Source organism: Lissotriton vulgaris, unplaced genomic scaffold (assembly GCF_964263255.1).
Source record: "Lissotriton vulgaris unplaced genomic scaffold, aLisVul1.2 SCAFFOLD_1103, whole genome shotgun sequence".
NCBI classification, from domain to species: domain Eukaryota; kingdom Metazoa; phylum Chordata; class Amphibia; order Caudata; family Salamandridae; genus Lissotriton; species Lissotriton vulgaris.
The window spans coordinates 485901-498527 of NW_028254634.1; the positions used below are offsets into that span (position 1 = coordinate 485901).

Below are 12627 nucleotides of genomic sequence, written 5' to 3' on the forward strand. Positions count from 1 at the left end.
CCATGCACGACTCTCTTGTATGCTGTTTTTTTCCAAAATGCAGAACACAGGGATAGAATCCTTGTGTCCTGAACTAGTGGCTGCCGCATTCCTGTTGTTGTTCCGGCATGCCAATCAGATATCTTGGTTTCGCATTTCGCATTCTATACTGTTGAGCAGATTGAAAGATATTGGTAACTCAGACGTGGTTCTTGCGTGGATAACATCCTTCTTAACTGACAGATCCCAAACCATTGCCTTGGGCCCTTTCCTTTCTAAAGAGAAGAGGGTGCGGTCTGGAGTCCCTCAAGGTTCCATTCTGAGTCCTCTACTCTTTAATGTATATTTGATCACACTTATCTCCCTGATTGAATCATTCGGCATACTCGTAACTTCGTATGCCGATGATACTCCACTCATTGTACCATTAGATGAACATTCCACTAAGGCTGAACAAAATCTTAAAAACTGTCTGAAGGCCGTTTTCCACTGGATGGAAAAAAACCACCTGAAATGTAACGCCAGCAAGACAGAAATCCTCCCAATGGGAAAAAATGTTAATTTCTGTCCCAGCCTATGGTGGCCAGAGGACTCCACGGCTCCCCCCCAGACCGTAGCGACAGCAAGGAATCTCGGAGTCTTGTTTGACACTGAGTTATCCTTCGACCAACATGTTAGGAATGTGGCAGGATGCTGCTTTGGCATCATAAAATCTCTTAAATTTTTTTTTGCTTCTTACCCACTGACTCTAGAAAGGCTGTAGCAGTGGCTCTAATCCTCGCCCGCCTAGACTACTGCAATGGTCTGATGGCAGGTGTAAAAAAATCTACACTGAAAAAACTTCAAAGTGTACTACATTCGGCAGCCAGATTAGTTTTAAAACTACCCAGAAAATCCTCAATATCAGCTGCCTTAAAGACTCTTCATTGGCTCCCTTTGCATAAAAGAATATTTTTTAAGATTCTAATCGTCGCATTTCGGGCATTCAACAACACAGGCCCTAAATATCTCATCAGGCGTTATCCCCACTACAACCCTTCTAGGACTCTACGATCCTCTAATGACAATCAAATAAAACTAGCTAGGTTTAACCTCAAAACCAAAGGTGGCAAAACCTTGACTTATCTGTCCTCTAGAGCCTGGAACTCTATGCCCAAAAATCTCAGGTCCCAAACCCAAGAAACCCAGTTCAGGAAGCTACTAAAAACCTGGATTTTTAATCTCCCAGACGAATAGATCATGGCTGCCATCTAATTTTTTGCTTATGTAACTGACTGCTTACCTTCATAACAGCGCCATGATGCTCCTTTCGGAGCGACCTTTGCGCTCTACAAATACAACTACAAATTACAAATTACAAATTACAAATTCTGTGCGCTGAAGGGGCAAATGGGTTAAAAGCCCTCTCAGTCAATCAGAGTGTTTTTTTTTACATTTGCGATACCTTCTGTTCAGCTATCACAATATTTTTTATTGCTCCCAAAATTCCTATGGGAAATTGAACGGAAATATGTGTCTTGAGATCTCCCTTTTTCTCTGCCCTCACTTCAGGGATCACCCTGAAACTTTCATGAAGGAGCTAGGTGGATGATCTTTTTTGGGGAAAGTTTTAATAAAGACTTGTCAAATGTTGCTAACTTTATTAGCAACACAAAAAAGGCTTTTCTTATGGAATCTCTGACCTTATTATAACTAGGCAGTGGCGAGTGCGTGCGCCACTTGCCATGTTGTTGTTCTCCCACAGCACATTTCTTTGCTTCCCTACCCATGACAAATTGATGTTTTGACCCAGAGAAGTGGCACAAGTTAGGTTTGCACTGTGTCCACTGGTAACCGTAACTGTCAAATTTCAGTGGTTTTGTGCATTTCAGAGTGAACCATAACACATTTTTCAACGATGGCTTCTTTTAGTGAATTTAATTGGTTCTGCTCTGCAATAATGCCCTTTGCCCATTTGGCTACAGGCAGTCAACCCCAGGATGGCCACAGGGCCTGGCCTACTATGGTACATGTATCTATCTGCTATATATGTCTCACATTACACATGTGGATAAGAATATGTCTGTATGTGCTAGAGAAAAGAAGCATACTGTGGTACCAATTGCCTCCCTTGAACCACAGACATTTTTTTTCTTTCTTTCCTAGTATGTTTGAATCAACTTTAAAAAAGAAAAAAAGTCTCCGAAAATGTGTTAAATTATACTGGTCCAAATGTACATAATGCATATTTGTCTTTCTTAAGCGAGTGATCTGCTTAGGCAATGGCTCTTTTCGGATGGCTTGATATGCAAGTGAACTGCATTTGTGACACTCCTAGAATATTTTAAGCTTCAGAGGGGGTGTCCTAATTGGTGTTTATTTTGGCATGGTGGGAGTGTACTGAAGTGAAAAAACGTCGCCAAAGTCTCATCATAAATCGCCTTCATCAACACAGCAAATTGTAAAATCCAAATGAAGACAACTTCTGTCCCTGAAAGCTCTTCCGAGCCGTTTTCAGTTTCACCTTTCCAGAGTCTCCATGACCTCTGCTGCGCTAATAACATAAACTCACGCCATGCTGTGAATTTCACAAAAGCAAGTCAAATCTCCAGTGGAAGGGAAACATAATAAATGGCATCTGCATCCTGGGGCCCAGTTGTGCACCAAGTGTGAACTTGCCACATAATGTCATCCACCGAGTCTGCACACAATGTTCAATCAGGACTACCACCCCCATACTGCCTCTGGATTGTCCTGCGAAAAACTGATATGCACATGCAGGCTTTATTGTCTAAATGCAGCAGTTAGCGCCGAAGGTGAAAGTAAAATTAAATAAAATAACACAGGGCCAGTGACAATAGTCCCAATGTCTAAAAGTACCAGCAGCAGAATTAAATTCAAACCAGGCACATGAACCGAGGTTGAAGGGGACCGATGCATAAAGATGAGTACCCTGAGACTGACCTCACTGCTTCGGCGTAGGCGCCCGCAGTGCCCAGTCACCACCTGGCGCCAGTCTACTGGGTAAGGCATTTCTTGCTAGGAAAGCGTAGACCATATGCTGGCAGTCGCGAAAACCTCCCGCTGTGTGACCTTGGCCTCCCACCGTTGTCTTCCTTAATCCTCTTCCTGGCCACCAAACTTGAGGCTCACCCACTCATAAACTACTCATTCCTGTGGAAGATCATTGATGTCTTTCTTGTTATTCAGCACCCTCTCACAGCTCCTATTAGCCATAATGTATATCATCTCCTATTCACCCTCATCCCTTATCCAATAATTCCTCCACCTTCATTTTTTAATAGAGCACCAACATTTGCTATACACAAAATCACATTGGACAATCGCAAACAAAAACGTAAGTGACTGTAATATTTGCCCATCTGTAAGTAGACGTTTGTATAAACAAAGGGGAAACATAATGTGTACCTGATACCGCAGTTGTGCTAGTGTTTACATGACAACAAAAATAAGGTTGCAAGGAAAGTTATATTTTTGGGGTGAAAGAGAATTACATGTATAGTATTTATGTGTGAAAATTATGAGATTTTCCAAGCCTTAACCTTTACCTATCATTTATGTTTGTTTCATTATTTTGCAGGCACTAGAACTGTACCAGAGAAGGTATTTTCAGTTCATCTTTCTGTTATTTTTCAACATTTGAATGTAATATTTTGTATTCTCGTTATTCCTAATATTCTTATTCGACAACTGTATATGATCCCATTTATTTCTTTGAATTATTAGAATGTTTCAAATACATAACGCATAATCTTTAAAATAATGATTGATAAATAATTTGTTGTGCATGAGGACTGTTAGGCTCATCAGGGTTCCGCATGCCTTCCCCTACTCCAGGGTTTTTCCATAATTGGTTCTGGAGTGTCAAATCCGTGCCAGAATGTTTAGCCTATCCACATTTAGATAAATGTAGTTATATTAAAAACCTGGCATGAATCCCGTCCCTCCAGGACCGATTTTGGAGAACCCTGCATTCTAAAGCCTATCTCGAAGTTGATCATCCTTTACAGTTCCGTCTTAGATATCAGTTCGATAGCTTCAGTACCCTTTGCATGAGTAAATATTATTAACGGAGTTCTTTGCTTAATGTTGTTCAAAGTCCGTGGTTCCAGCAATTTTCTTCCATGCAGATAGTGATCATCTGCGTTATGCCACTCCTCGTCCTTTCCAGTTTCAGGAATTAAAGGTGAAGTGTTACACATACAGTAGAACAAAGGCCAAACAAAAGGCTCAGCAAACGTTCCCAATCAATAAATCACTTTGCATGTAGGTTGCATTGTAGCCTAAACAGTACTGCAGACTTTAATCCAGCATGGGCTAGAGCGAACAGAGCCGTTTCTTTTCATCTATGCAACTACCAAAGGGAATCCTGGCTCCACCTATTATGTTGCTGCCTCAAATTGACCAGCGAATGTAAAAGGCTGCTCTTCCCCATTCTAAGAGACCTCAGCATCAGAATATGCAAGGAGGCATCAGATTGGTGCCTTTTGGAAACAAAAACCCACTACCTTGCAAGAGTGGCAACATGTATTCATCAGATCAGACAGGCCTTAGACGCAAGTGTATAAATGACTTTTCACAGCTCTTGAATTTCAGAGACTGATTAATGGGCCAGTAAGGGACTGGCATAACATCTATGGACAAAGAAGAGTTAGCCCGCCACTCCACGTGTTTTGATTGGAATATTGTCGCAACATGGCAAAATGGACTTTGCAACACAAGATTGACTATCGGAAACAGGGTTTTAAAACGGAAGGGATGGCTGGGGAGGGGGGCGGCATGGGTGGGAGGGCATCGGTGTGTGGGTATCAATTTTAGCTTTTTACCATAATGATTTTAAATAATCGAACGATTAACAATAAATCAAATCAAACCAAATATAGCCTAAACACATTCATTAGCCCCCAGAGATAAAGCACTGTGGAGCATGTAAGGATCTACACTGGCATTTGGCATCTTTCCATTCACTTACCACCTCATCCTGGACCTTCCCCACACCCTACACAGGAGCATGCACACACATTTAACAACTGCGGCAAGCAGGTGTTAAATGTGTGCTATTAAAATACCATACACATACAAACAGCCACACGGTAGACTACTTACTTACTGTGAAATGCAGTTAACAAACCTATCAAACCCTCGTTACTAGTTAAGGACTAAATTCTGATCCATGTGAAAACGTGCTTGAACAGGGATCAGAATTTCGATTTGTGTGGCACTTCCACATAATTTTTCCCAGATGAATTCCAGCAGGCCTAACCAGCTGACATGTATAAGGAGAAAAGGCCAGAAAAAAAAGACAAAACATATAGAATTTGGTGTGTGATACACTGATTTGCAGGCTATGCTTTATTTTCTTGTTGAAAGCTTGAAGGTTTTCACCAAATGGGGTAAATAATTCACCCTCGTGTGATGCTAATGGCATTTATCACATGTGATAAATACCCAATCCTTTTCCAAAATACTGGTCATGGGGGCCTTAGCAGTAAATATGGGAGGGACAGGTGTAAGTGGAAGAAAATTGGGGATTATTTGCTACAAAACAGGAACGGTTTAGAGATGGGTAAGGCGAGCAACCTACCACAAAAGAGTAAGACCATTGCTAGTCATAAACTAAACTTCTAAAGTTACTACAGTTTGAAATGCCACAAAAATGTTGTAAATGTTCTGCAGCCCAGCTTTGGAGCAAGTCTAGCACCACACATGACCAATCACAGGCATGGTAAAACACTTTCAAAACACTTCTATATCAAATAATGGAGACCGGGACTTAAAACATTCTATAGGAGATAAGGTTAAATAATTACATGATTTTATTTAAATAAATATATATAATTACTCTTAGTGATGAAATGTATTATTAATAAATTTAATTTTAAAAAAAGTATAGTTTGTTTAAAAAAAATGTAAATAAAACATTAAAATGATATTCATTCAAACTAAATATTTTATTAAATCTTACTAAATAAAATTTGCTCAATATTAAAATTCTAGTGATTGTGAGATTTCTTTACATTTTGTTTACAAAATATTTTTTTAATTAAGTAAAAATAGAGTAATTATTACATTATGTTATGAGCATTTAATTCCATTAGTTAATGTGCAGTAACATTTTATTTTATTAGTTCTAGATAATAATTAATCGGGTCATGGTCAGAGGCTATAGCAACCTTGATATTAAAACCCAATAAAGACCCACGGAGAGTTGACTCATACAGACCGATTTCCCTACTAAATTTGGATTACAAGATCTTTTCCAGTGTCATAGCACCTCTGGTAGCCAAGGTAATAAAACAGGTCATTCACCTAATCAAAGAGGTTTTATTCTGAGAGACAACTTAACAAATTAACATTTCATCTGATAGGGGTGGTAGATATAGCTGAGGGTCGGAATGTACCCCTTACTATAGTAGCGGTCGAAGCAGCCAAAGCTTTTGACCAGGTGCACTGGGCGTATTTGTGGAAGTCCCTGCGTAGTTTCGGATTCCCACAAAATATGATTGTGGCGGTGCAAAACTTATATCATGGTCCAAAGGTTAGGGTTGTGGTAAACGGGGAGTTGTCTGACTGGTTTGATATTTTTAGGGGGACAAGGCAAGGTTGCCCTCTGGCACCACTTCTTTTTCATTTATATATATAGAGCCTCTGGCAAATTTGATAAGAGCAGACACCACTATCCTTCCTTTTAGATCGAATGATTTTGAAGTTAAACTAGCTTTATATACGGACGACTTGATGTTGTATTCAAGAAACCCGTAGCATGCAATTATGAACTCGATGAGGAAGCCAGAGTTATTTGGTCAGGTCTCTGGGTATAAAGTAACTATAGATAAAACTGAGATAATGGAGTGGAATAAGGATTCACAGAGTCATGGGGTAAAAACTCAAATATGATACCTAGGGATTTTAATTACACAGAAAATCGAGGATATCACAAAAACTAATTGGATGAAAACCAGTCCGGAAGTGGTAGGGTTATTGTTGGGCAAATCTCCCTTTAAATATATATAATCGGGTACATTTAATAAAATTGATTATCCTTCCAAAAATTACCTTCCTTTTCAACTCTATTCCATTAACTTTTGAGAAAGAGGACATGGCTAAACTCCAAGGGAAAATTGGATGTTTTATTTGGGCATCAAAATGTCCCAGGATAACCTGGAAGAAGTTGAGGAGATTGGAGGTGGGTGGATTGGCACTTCCAGACCTGCTTGCATACTGCCACTCTTTTATTTTAAAAACGTGGCACGTTGGCAAATAAGGTAGATAAGTCATCTATTGGCTCACCTTTTGAGGCAATGCTGGAGGATATCCTGCAAGGTCAACAGCACTTTCTTTTCAAATATGGAGATCCTAAGTTTTTAAGAAAGTACGATAAAAGGTCCTAAAGGCTGCACTGAGTATGCAGATGTATGTGAGGAAAACACTGAGAGTTCCATACTTTTCGAGTTATGCTCCAATTTGGGATTCCCCTGGGACCCCAGAATGTTTGCAGGACCAACTAAGTCAGTCCTTGAATTCAGGGGTCTTTAATATTGGGCTGACTTTAAGCATGGCTCAAATATGATGAGTTGGGAAGGCATGAAAAATTTGTCTAAGGGGCAGTTAACAAGATTTAAATATTACCAACTGAGTTCCTGGTGGGCCACACAAGATTGGGTGGAGGAAGAGGAGACAACATTTAGTCAGGTGAAGAGAATTGAGCAGTGGAGAAAAGAGATGTCGTTTTGGTACTGGGCCTTTTTGGATGCACTTATCTGCAGCTGGTAGAGCTCTACATTTTGACCTTAATACATCCTTCAGGGTTCCGATAATATGCTATCAGGACCCGTTTGGGGTTCATTGGGCAAGTAGGAGCTACTGAGTCTCCACCACTGGGGCTAGGAAATTTGACTCTGATTTCCTATAGTCAGTCCTACTATGGCTCTGGAGACATCTCCTCAATAACTGTTTGTCTAAACCCAGATCTTTACGTTCAAGAAAGACAAGTACTCTAATGCACAATAGAACAGACTACTACACACACAATATATCCAAGTTAAAATGTGGTGTCCTGGGCATTGAAGCCTGGCTACATCTCTATCTGCTATCTCTCCCCAGATCTGGCATAGACTCTTCTTCTCTGGGATTAAGGCAGCAGTCTGATTATGGCGCAGATGCAGGTGTCCCCTTCCATTGTAAGTGATGTTCAGTTTTCCACACTTCATTTGTTTAGTTCTTATTTAGGGGGTCATTAGCATCACGGGCAAAGTTAATGGAAATCTCAGAGGCTGGATGGATGGATTGGATGGGTTGATGGGGAGGTGTTTGTGAAAGAATGACAGAGTAAATGAAAATCGATCGATGGATAGATCAATCTATCGAGTGAAAGCACGGCAGCAATCCAAGAAAACGGAGGGATGGGTCAGTGGGTGGAAGGATATCAGGGTAAATTGGAATCTGAAATAATGCATGGACGGATGGGTGAGTGAAACGATGGCAGAGTAAATGGAAATTTAAAAGGATAAATGGATGCGTGGGTGAAAGGATGGAAGTGCAAATGAAATCTGAGAGGAAGGATGTATGACATAGTAAGTAGAAATCTAAGATGATGTATCATGGATGCTTTGAGGGATAGACAAAAGATCAACTGATGGCTGAAAGCCTTAATGGATGGATGATCGATGGATGGATGTAATGTCTAATGGATGAATGGAATGGTGAAAGACTGAATAATATATGTAAGAATAAAAAGATGACAGAATGTAAAGGTAAAATGGAAGATAACAGTGTGTGAATAGTAGGAATGAAGCATGAGTGTATAGATGCTTGGATGCAAGAGACAAGAGAGCTCTTATAAGGATGTTTGGGATTTGCTTGCTTGGTGCCATCAAAGCTTTGTTTCAAAGGGGTTATTTTTATTTTATGACTACTCCCTTGATATGCACAGTGTAACCTAAAAGCAGAGTTTATGGCATTTTCCTGCACTCTGTGCTCCGCAGAGCTCACAGAGTGCAGAAAACTCCGCTTTGCGTAGTGCAGCAGAGATTTTTCACTGCTTTTACTCGTGGAGGGTAATTTCGTGAGCACGAGCTGTCGATTGGGTAGAATTTCGACCTAAGCAGGCAGAAAAACCAACACGAACAGCAGTTCACACTGCACATTGCCACTTGTGGAACTTCCCAGAGTATTTTTTTTCACTTCGCGGAGTTCCGCGTCGTAACTACGCCCAGACCTGATTTAAAGATCACATCATGTTTTGTAATTTACTTGACAAAATCGCATTTGTGCGATTATATCTGCCAAACCAGAGGTGAGAAGCAATAATAGGGGTAAAGTATGAGAGGATGTAACAATAAATATTACCCTGCAAAAGAACAGGCAGGCTACGAAATTAAAAAACTGAAGAATCAACATTTTCCCTTAGGTATCAAGGGTGAAATGCAAGCCTTGCTTCTCGCCAGTAAGGCAAAGCGCTGCTTGGTAGGTCAATCCATCTTCTAGTTGGGATATTTTCTTTCAGATGTTCACAGAAAAAAATTATGCTTTTCAACATGCATTCATGTTACCCATGCTTTTTGTAGGTTTTTAGACTGAGTTTTGATATGTTGTTATGGCTTTGATTTTACGTTTTACCATAACATTGTTTTTGATTTCTATTATGCAGACCAGGATTGTCTTGGCTACCTCTAAGGCCTCAAAGCCTAGAATGGACTGCAAATTTTCCTTTAACCATGTTCTAAAGCCAAAGTGTGTTAGCTAGGTTAACCATAAAGGATCCAAAGGACCTCAAGGACACTCTATAAGCCATTCTTCAAAACTGTGCCTGGATCAAAGTGAGTCGAAAAGCAAATTGCTAAGTGTAAGAAATTGGAGCATTAGTTAAGGGTAGTGAGAACCCACTTCAAATTTAAGGCATAACTCTCATCAGGTTGTGCCACTAAAGTCAATAAATACATCTGTGCTCAACCCCCTGGTACCTTGGCACAAAGCGGTTTAGCTTAACTTATAGGCTATGTATAAAGTATTTATGCAGCACTCAAACAGTAATAAACCAAAAACACAGCACAAGAAAAATCCTGAAACAATTCAAAAAGTATAGAGAATATTTTAATAAATAAAATGACACAAAAATCCAATAAGGTGAACTGATAATATGAATGTTTAAAGTTTGAATTCGAAATAATGCCAAAAAGCATAAAGTACCGATGGTGGGTATCTGGTCAAAGTCAAAAGTTAACATTGACTGCAGTGAAGCCATGGTCCGATAAAGGGACCAGGTTGGTCCTAGGGGAATGTTTACTTTCTGCCTTAGAAACCTTTATAGAGAAAATGTGGCCTACGACGAATCATCAGGGAGGCAAGCTGGGGCTCGACAACAGTGGGTTGCTGAAGAACGATGTCCTGGTGTGGTTATTGATGAAGGATGGAAGGCTCAGAATGAACAAAGTCCGAAGTGGATAACCAGTAAAGCTATGGCATCTATTTGATGCTGCTCTGCAATTGATCTTGGTGAATTCCTCTATGTCCGGACTAAGAAACTTTTCTCAAAGTCATATCTCCACCTGCGGACAAGCCGGCAAGTGGAAGCTGACCAGTGATTCAATGTCAACATATTCACCTTCAATGGTGAGCATGGCCTCTGTCTGTTCCTCAGGCAGAATGTGGGCAAAAAGTTTCTAAGTTCCAATTTGTGCTGTTGTGGGAGAGAAGTAGTACACCAGCCAAGGGTCCAGGAACTGGGGGTACCAATTGGGGGTTAGAATTCACTTCAGCAGGGACCAGCAGTGGGGTCCAGGTCAGATCAAGTTGTAACTGGTTAGCTGGGCAGTTGCAGGCAGAAATTGCCCATGGACACTTGTTGTATCCCTGTAGCTCAAATAGGCAGTCAACCAACTGACCCCTGGAGTCACCTCAGGGGTCTTGCATTCATTGAAAGCAGGCCCAGTCTCCCCTCAGGTTTTCCTCACAGCAAGGCAGGCCTTCATCTAATTCTCTGATGCTTCACATCACCTGGAGGTTTCTGAAGAGAGTTCTGTGGGGTCCACTTTTATGCCCAGGGCCAAGCAGTGAGTGGAGGGAAAGCCGGTGTCAGCCTGACTAGTGAGAAAAAAGGGAGGGAAGCCAAGGTGTGAGAATCAGCTGCCGATAAATAGGCATCCTTTACATCTCAAGAAGGGGCTGAGTTCATCCCCCAGGCCATCGTGACATGGTAAGAGTCCCTCTACTCCCATCAAGATCCCTTTGTCCAATGCCTGGAAGCAAAACACATCCACAACACGGGAGTCATCAGGGATCATGGTATAGCGGGAAACAGTAGAAAAGTCTTTTGGTTTAGAAGAAAAATGTCAACTTTCTAAAAGGGTAATTTTGAAATAGTAATATAAAATAGGATATGACCATTAAGTTGGCTTACCATTTTTCAGATATTCCGAAATTGAATTTAGCACTTACTAAATATAATAGTGTAGATGCCAGTGTTAACCTTGTGCGAGAGCCTGCTTTGCCACAATGAAGAACAACTGTGGAGGCTATTCCCTGCCAGGTAAAACATTAAATATAAATGTCCTACTTTTTAAATACTAAAGACCCACCCTATAGGCTTTTAAGGCTTAATTTAAGGGTAAATTAAAAGTGTTAAAAAGGAAGGTTTAGACCTGATGTAAGGTTTGATTGGCCAGGTTGACATGGCAGTTTAAAACTGTGCACCTAGGCTGCAGTAGCAGGACTAGAAACATAGTTTGCCATTCTGCGTTAGTGAGTAGCACAGTGAGAGAAGCAGCACACTGGTAGCATTTAATTTGCAAACACTGGGTGCAAGTGGTACCATATACTAGGGACTAATAAGCAAATTGAATGTGCCAATGAGGTATATAACAATGTTAACAGATTGGAAAAGTAGAGCACCAGCACTTCATCACTGGTTAGTAGCGGCAAAGTGCACAGAAGCCCACGGCCAACAAAAGAGTTTTTGAAACAAAATACAAAACTTTGAGTGAATACTACACAAAAGATGGCAATTTCCAATGATAAGCAATTAGAGAGAGTTGGGGGTGTGAGAGATATAGCGAGAGAGAGGTTGCAATCATGATGTGAGCAGTGACTGACTTTAACAATGTCTAAATAATCTTACTATAAGGTAAACTCATTTCTGCCATAAATATGTGGTTTACTCTTGATGGGTATCTCAAACAACATGGCTTTCTTCATATAAATGAAAATGATACAGTTGAAACAATGTTAAAAAAACAACACAATTAAGAAAAACGAAGGTTGAATCTCCAAGTCAAGTATTTGAAATAGAAATGATTTAACAAGAATAATTGCATACAAATGAAGTATATACAGCATAGTGGTCCTAAAGTGTTGTAAAGCCCAAAAAGGTTCCATAAGAAACAATTGGAAAGGCAATTTTAGTGTTATTCTATAGGGAGTGGTAGAATAGCAGCATGTAGGCACTGTTCCTCATTCAATAGCGTTCGATGTTGGATAACATTTGTTGTTTTTTCCTGGTCAAAAAGTTGACCTTTGAACTTAAAGATATTCTATTTCAAATATCTTCAGTGCGGCAAACCAAGAAATTATATGCAGGAATGGCTCCTCAAGGCTGAATGCTGCTGTTTTTTGGTCTCACAGTGGTCTTGGATGTCTCTGTGTCTCTGTGAA

At 40.3% G+C, this 12627-nt stretch overlaps 1 protein-coding gene across 8 annotated transcripts in view; it reads left to right on the forward strand.

Moving 5' to 3' along the window:
- The window catches only part of LCP2 (lymphocyte cytosolic protein 2), a 622000-nt gene that overhangs the window by 410460 nt on the left and 198913 nt on the right, over positions 1 to 12627 (forward strand). For all 8 annotated transcript variants that reach the window (XM_086951712.1, XM_086951709.1, XM_086951711.1 and 5 more), the window contains one exon: positions 3560 to 3582. In XM_086951712.1, the coding sequence (XP_086807838.1) occupies positions 3560 to 3582 (23 nt within the window). The remainder of the gene's footprint in view (positions 1 to 3559; positions 3583 to 12627) is intronic.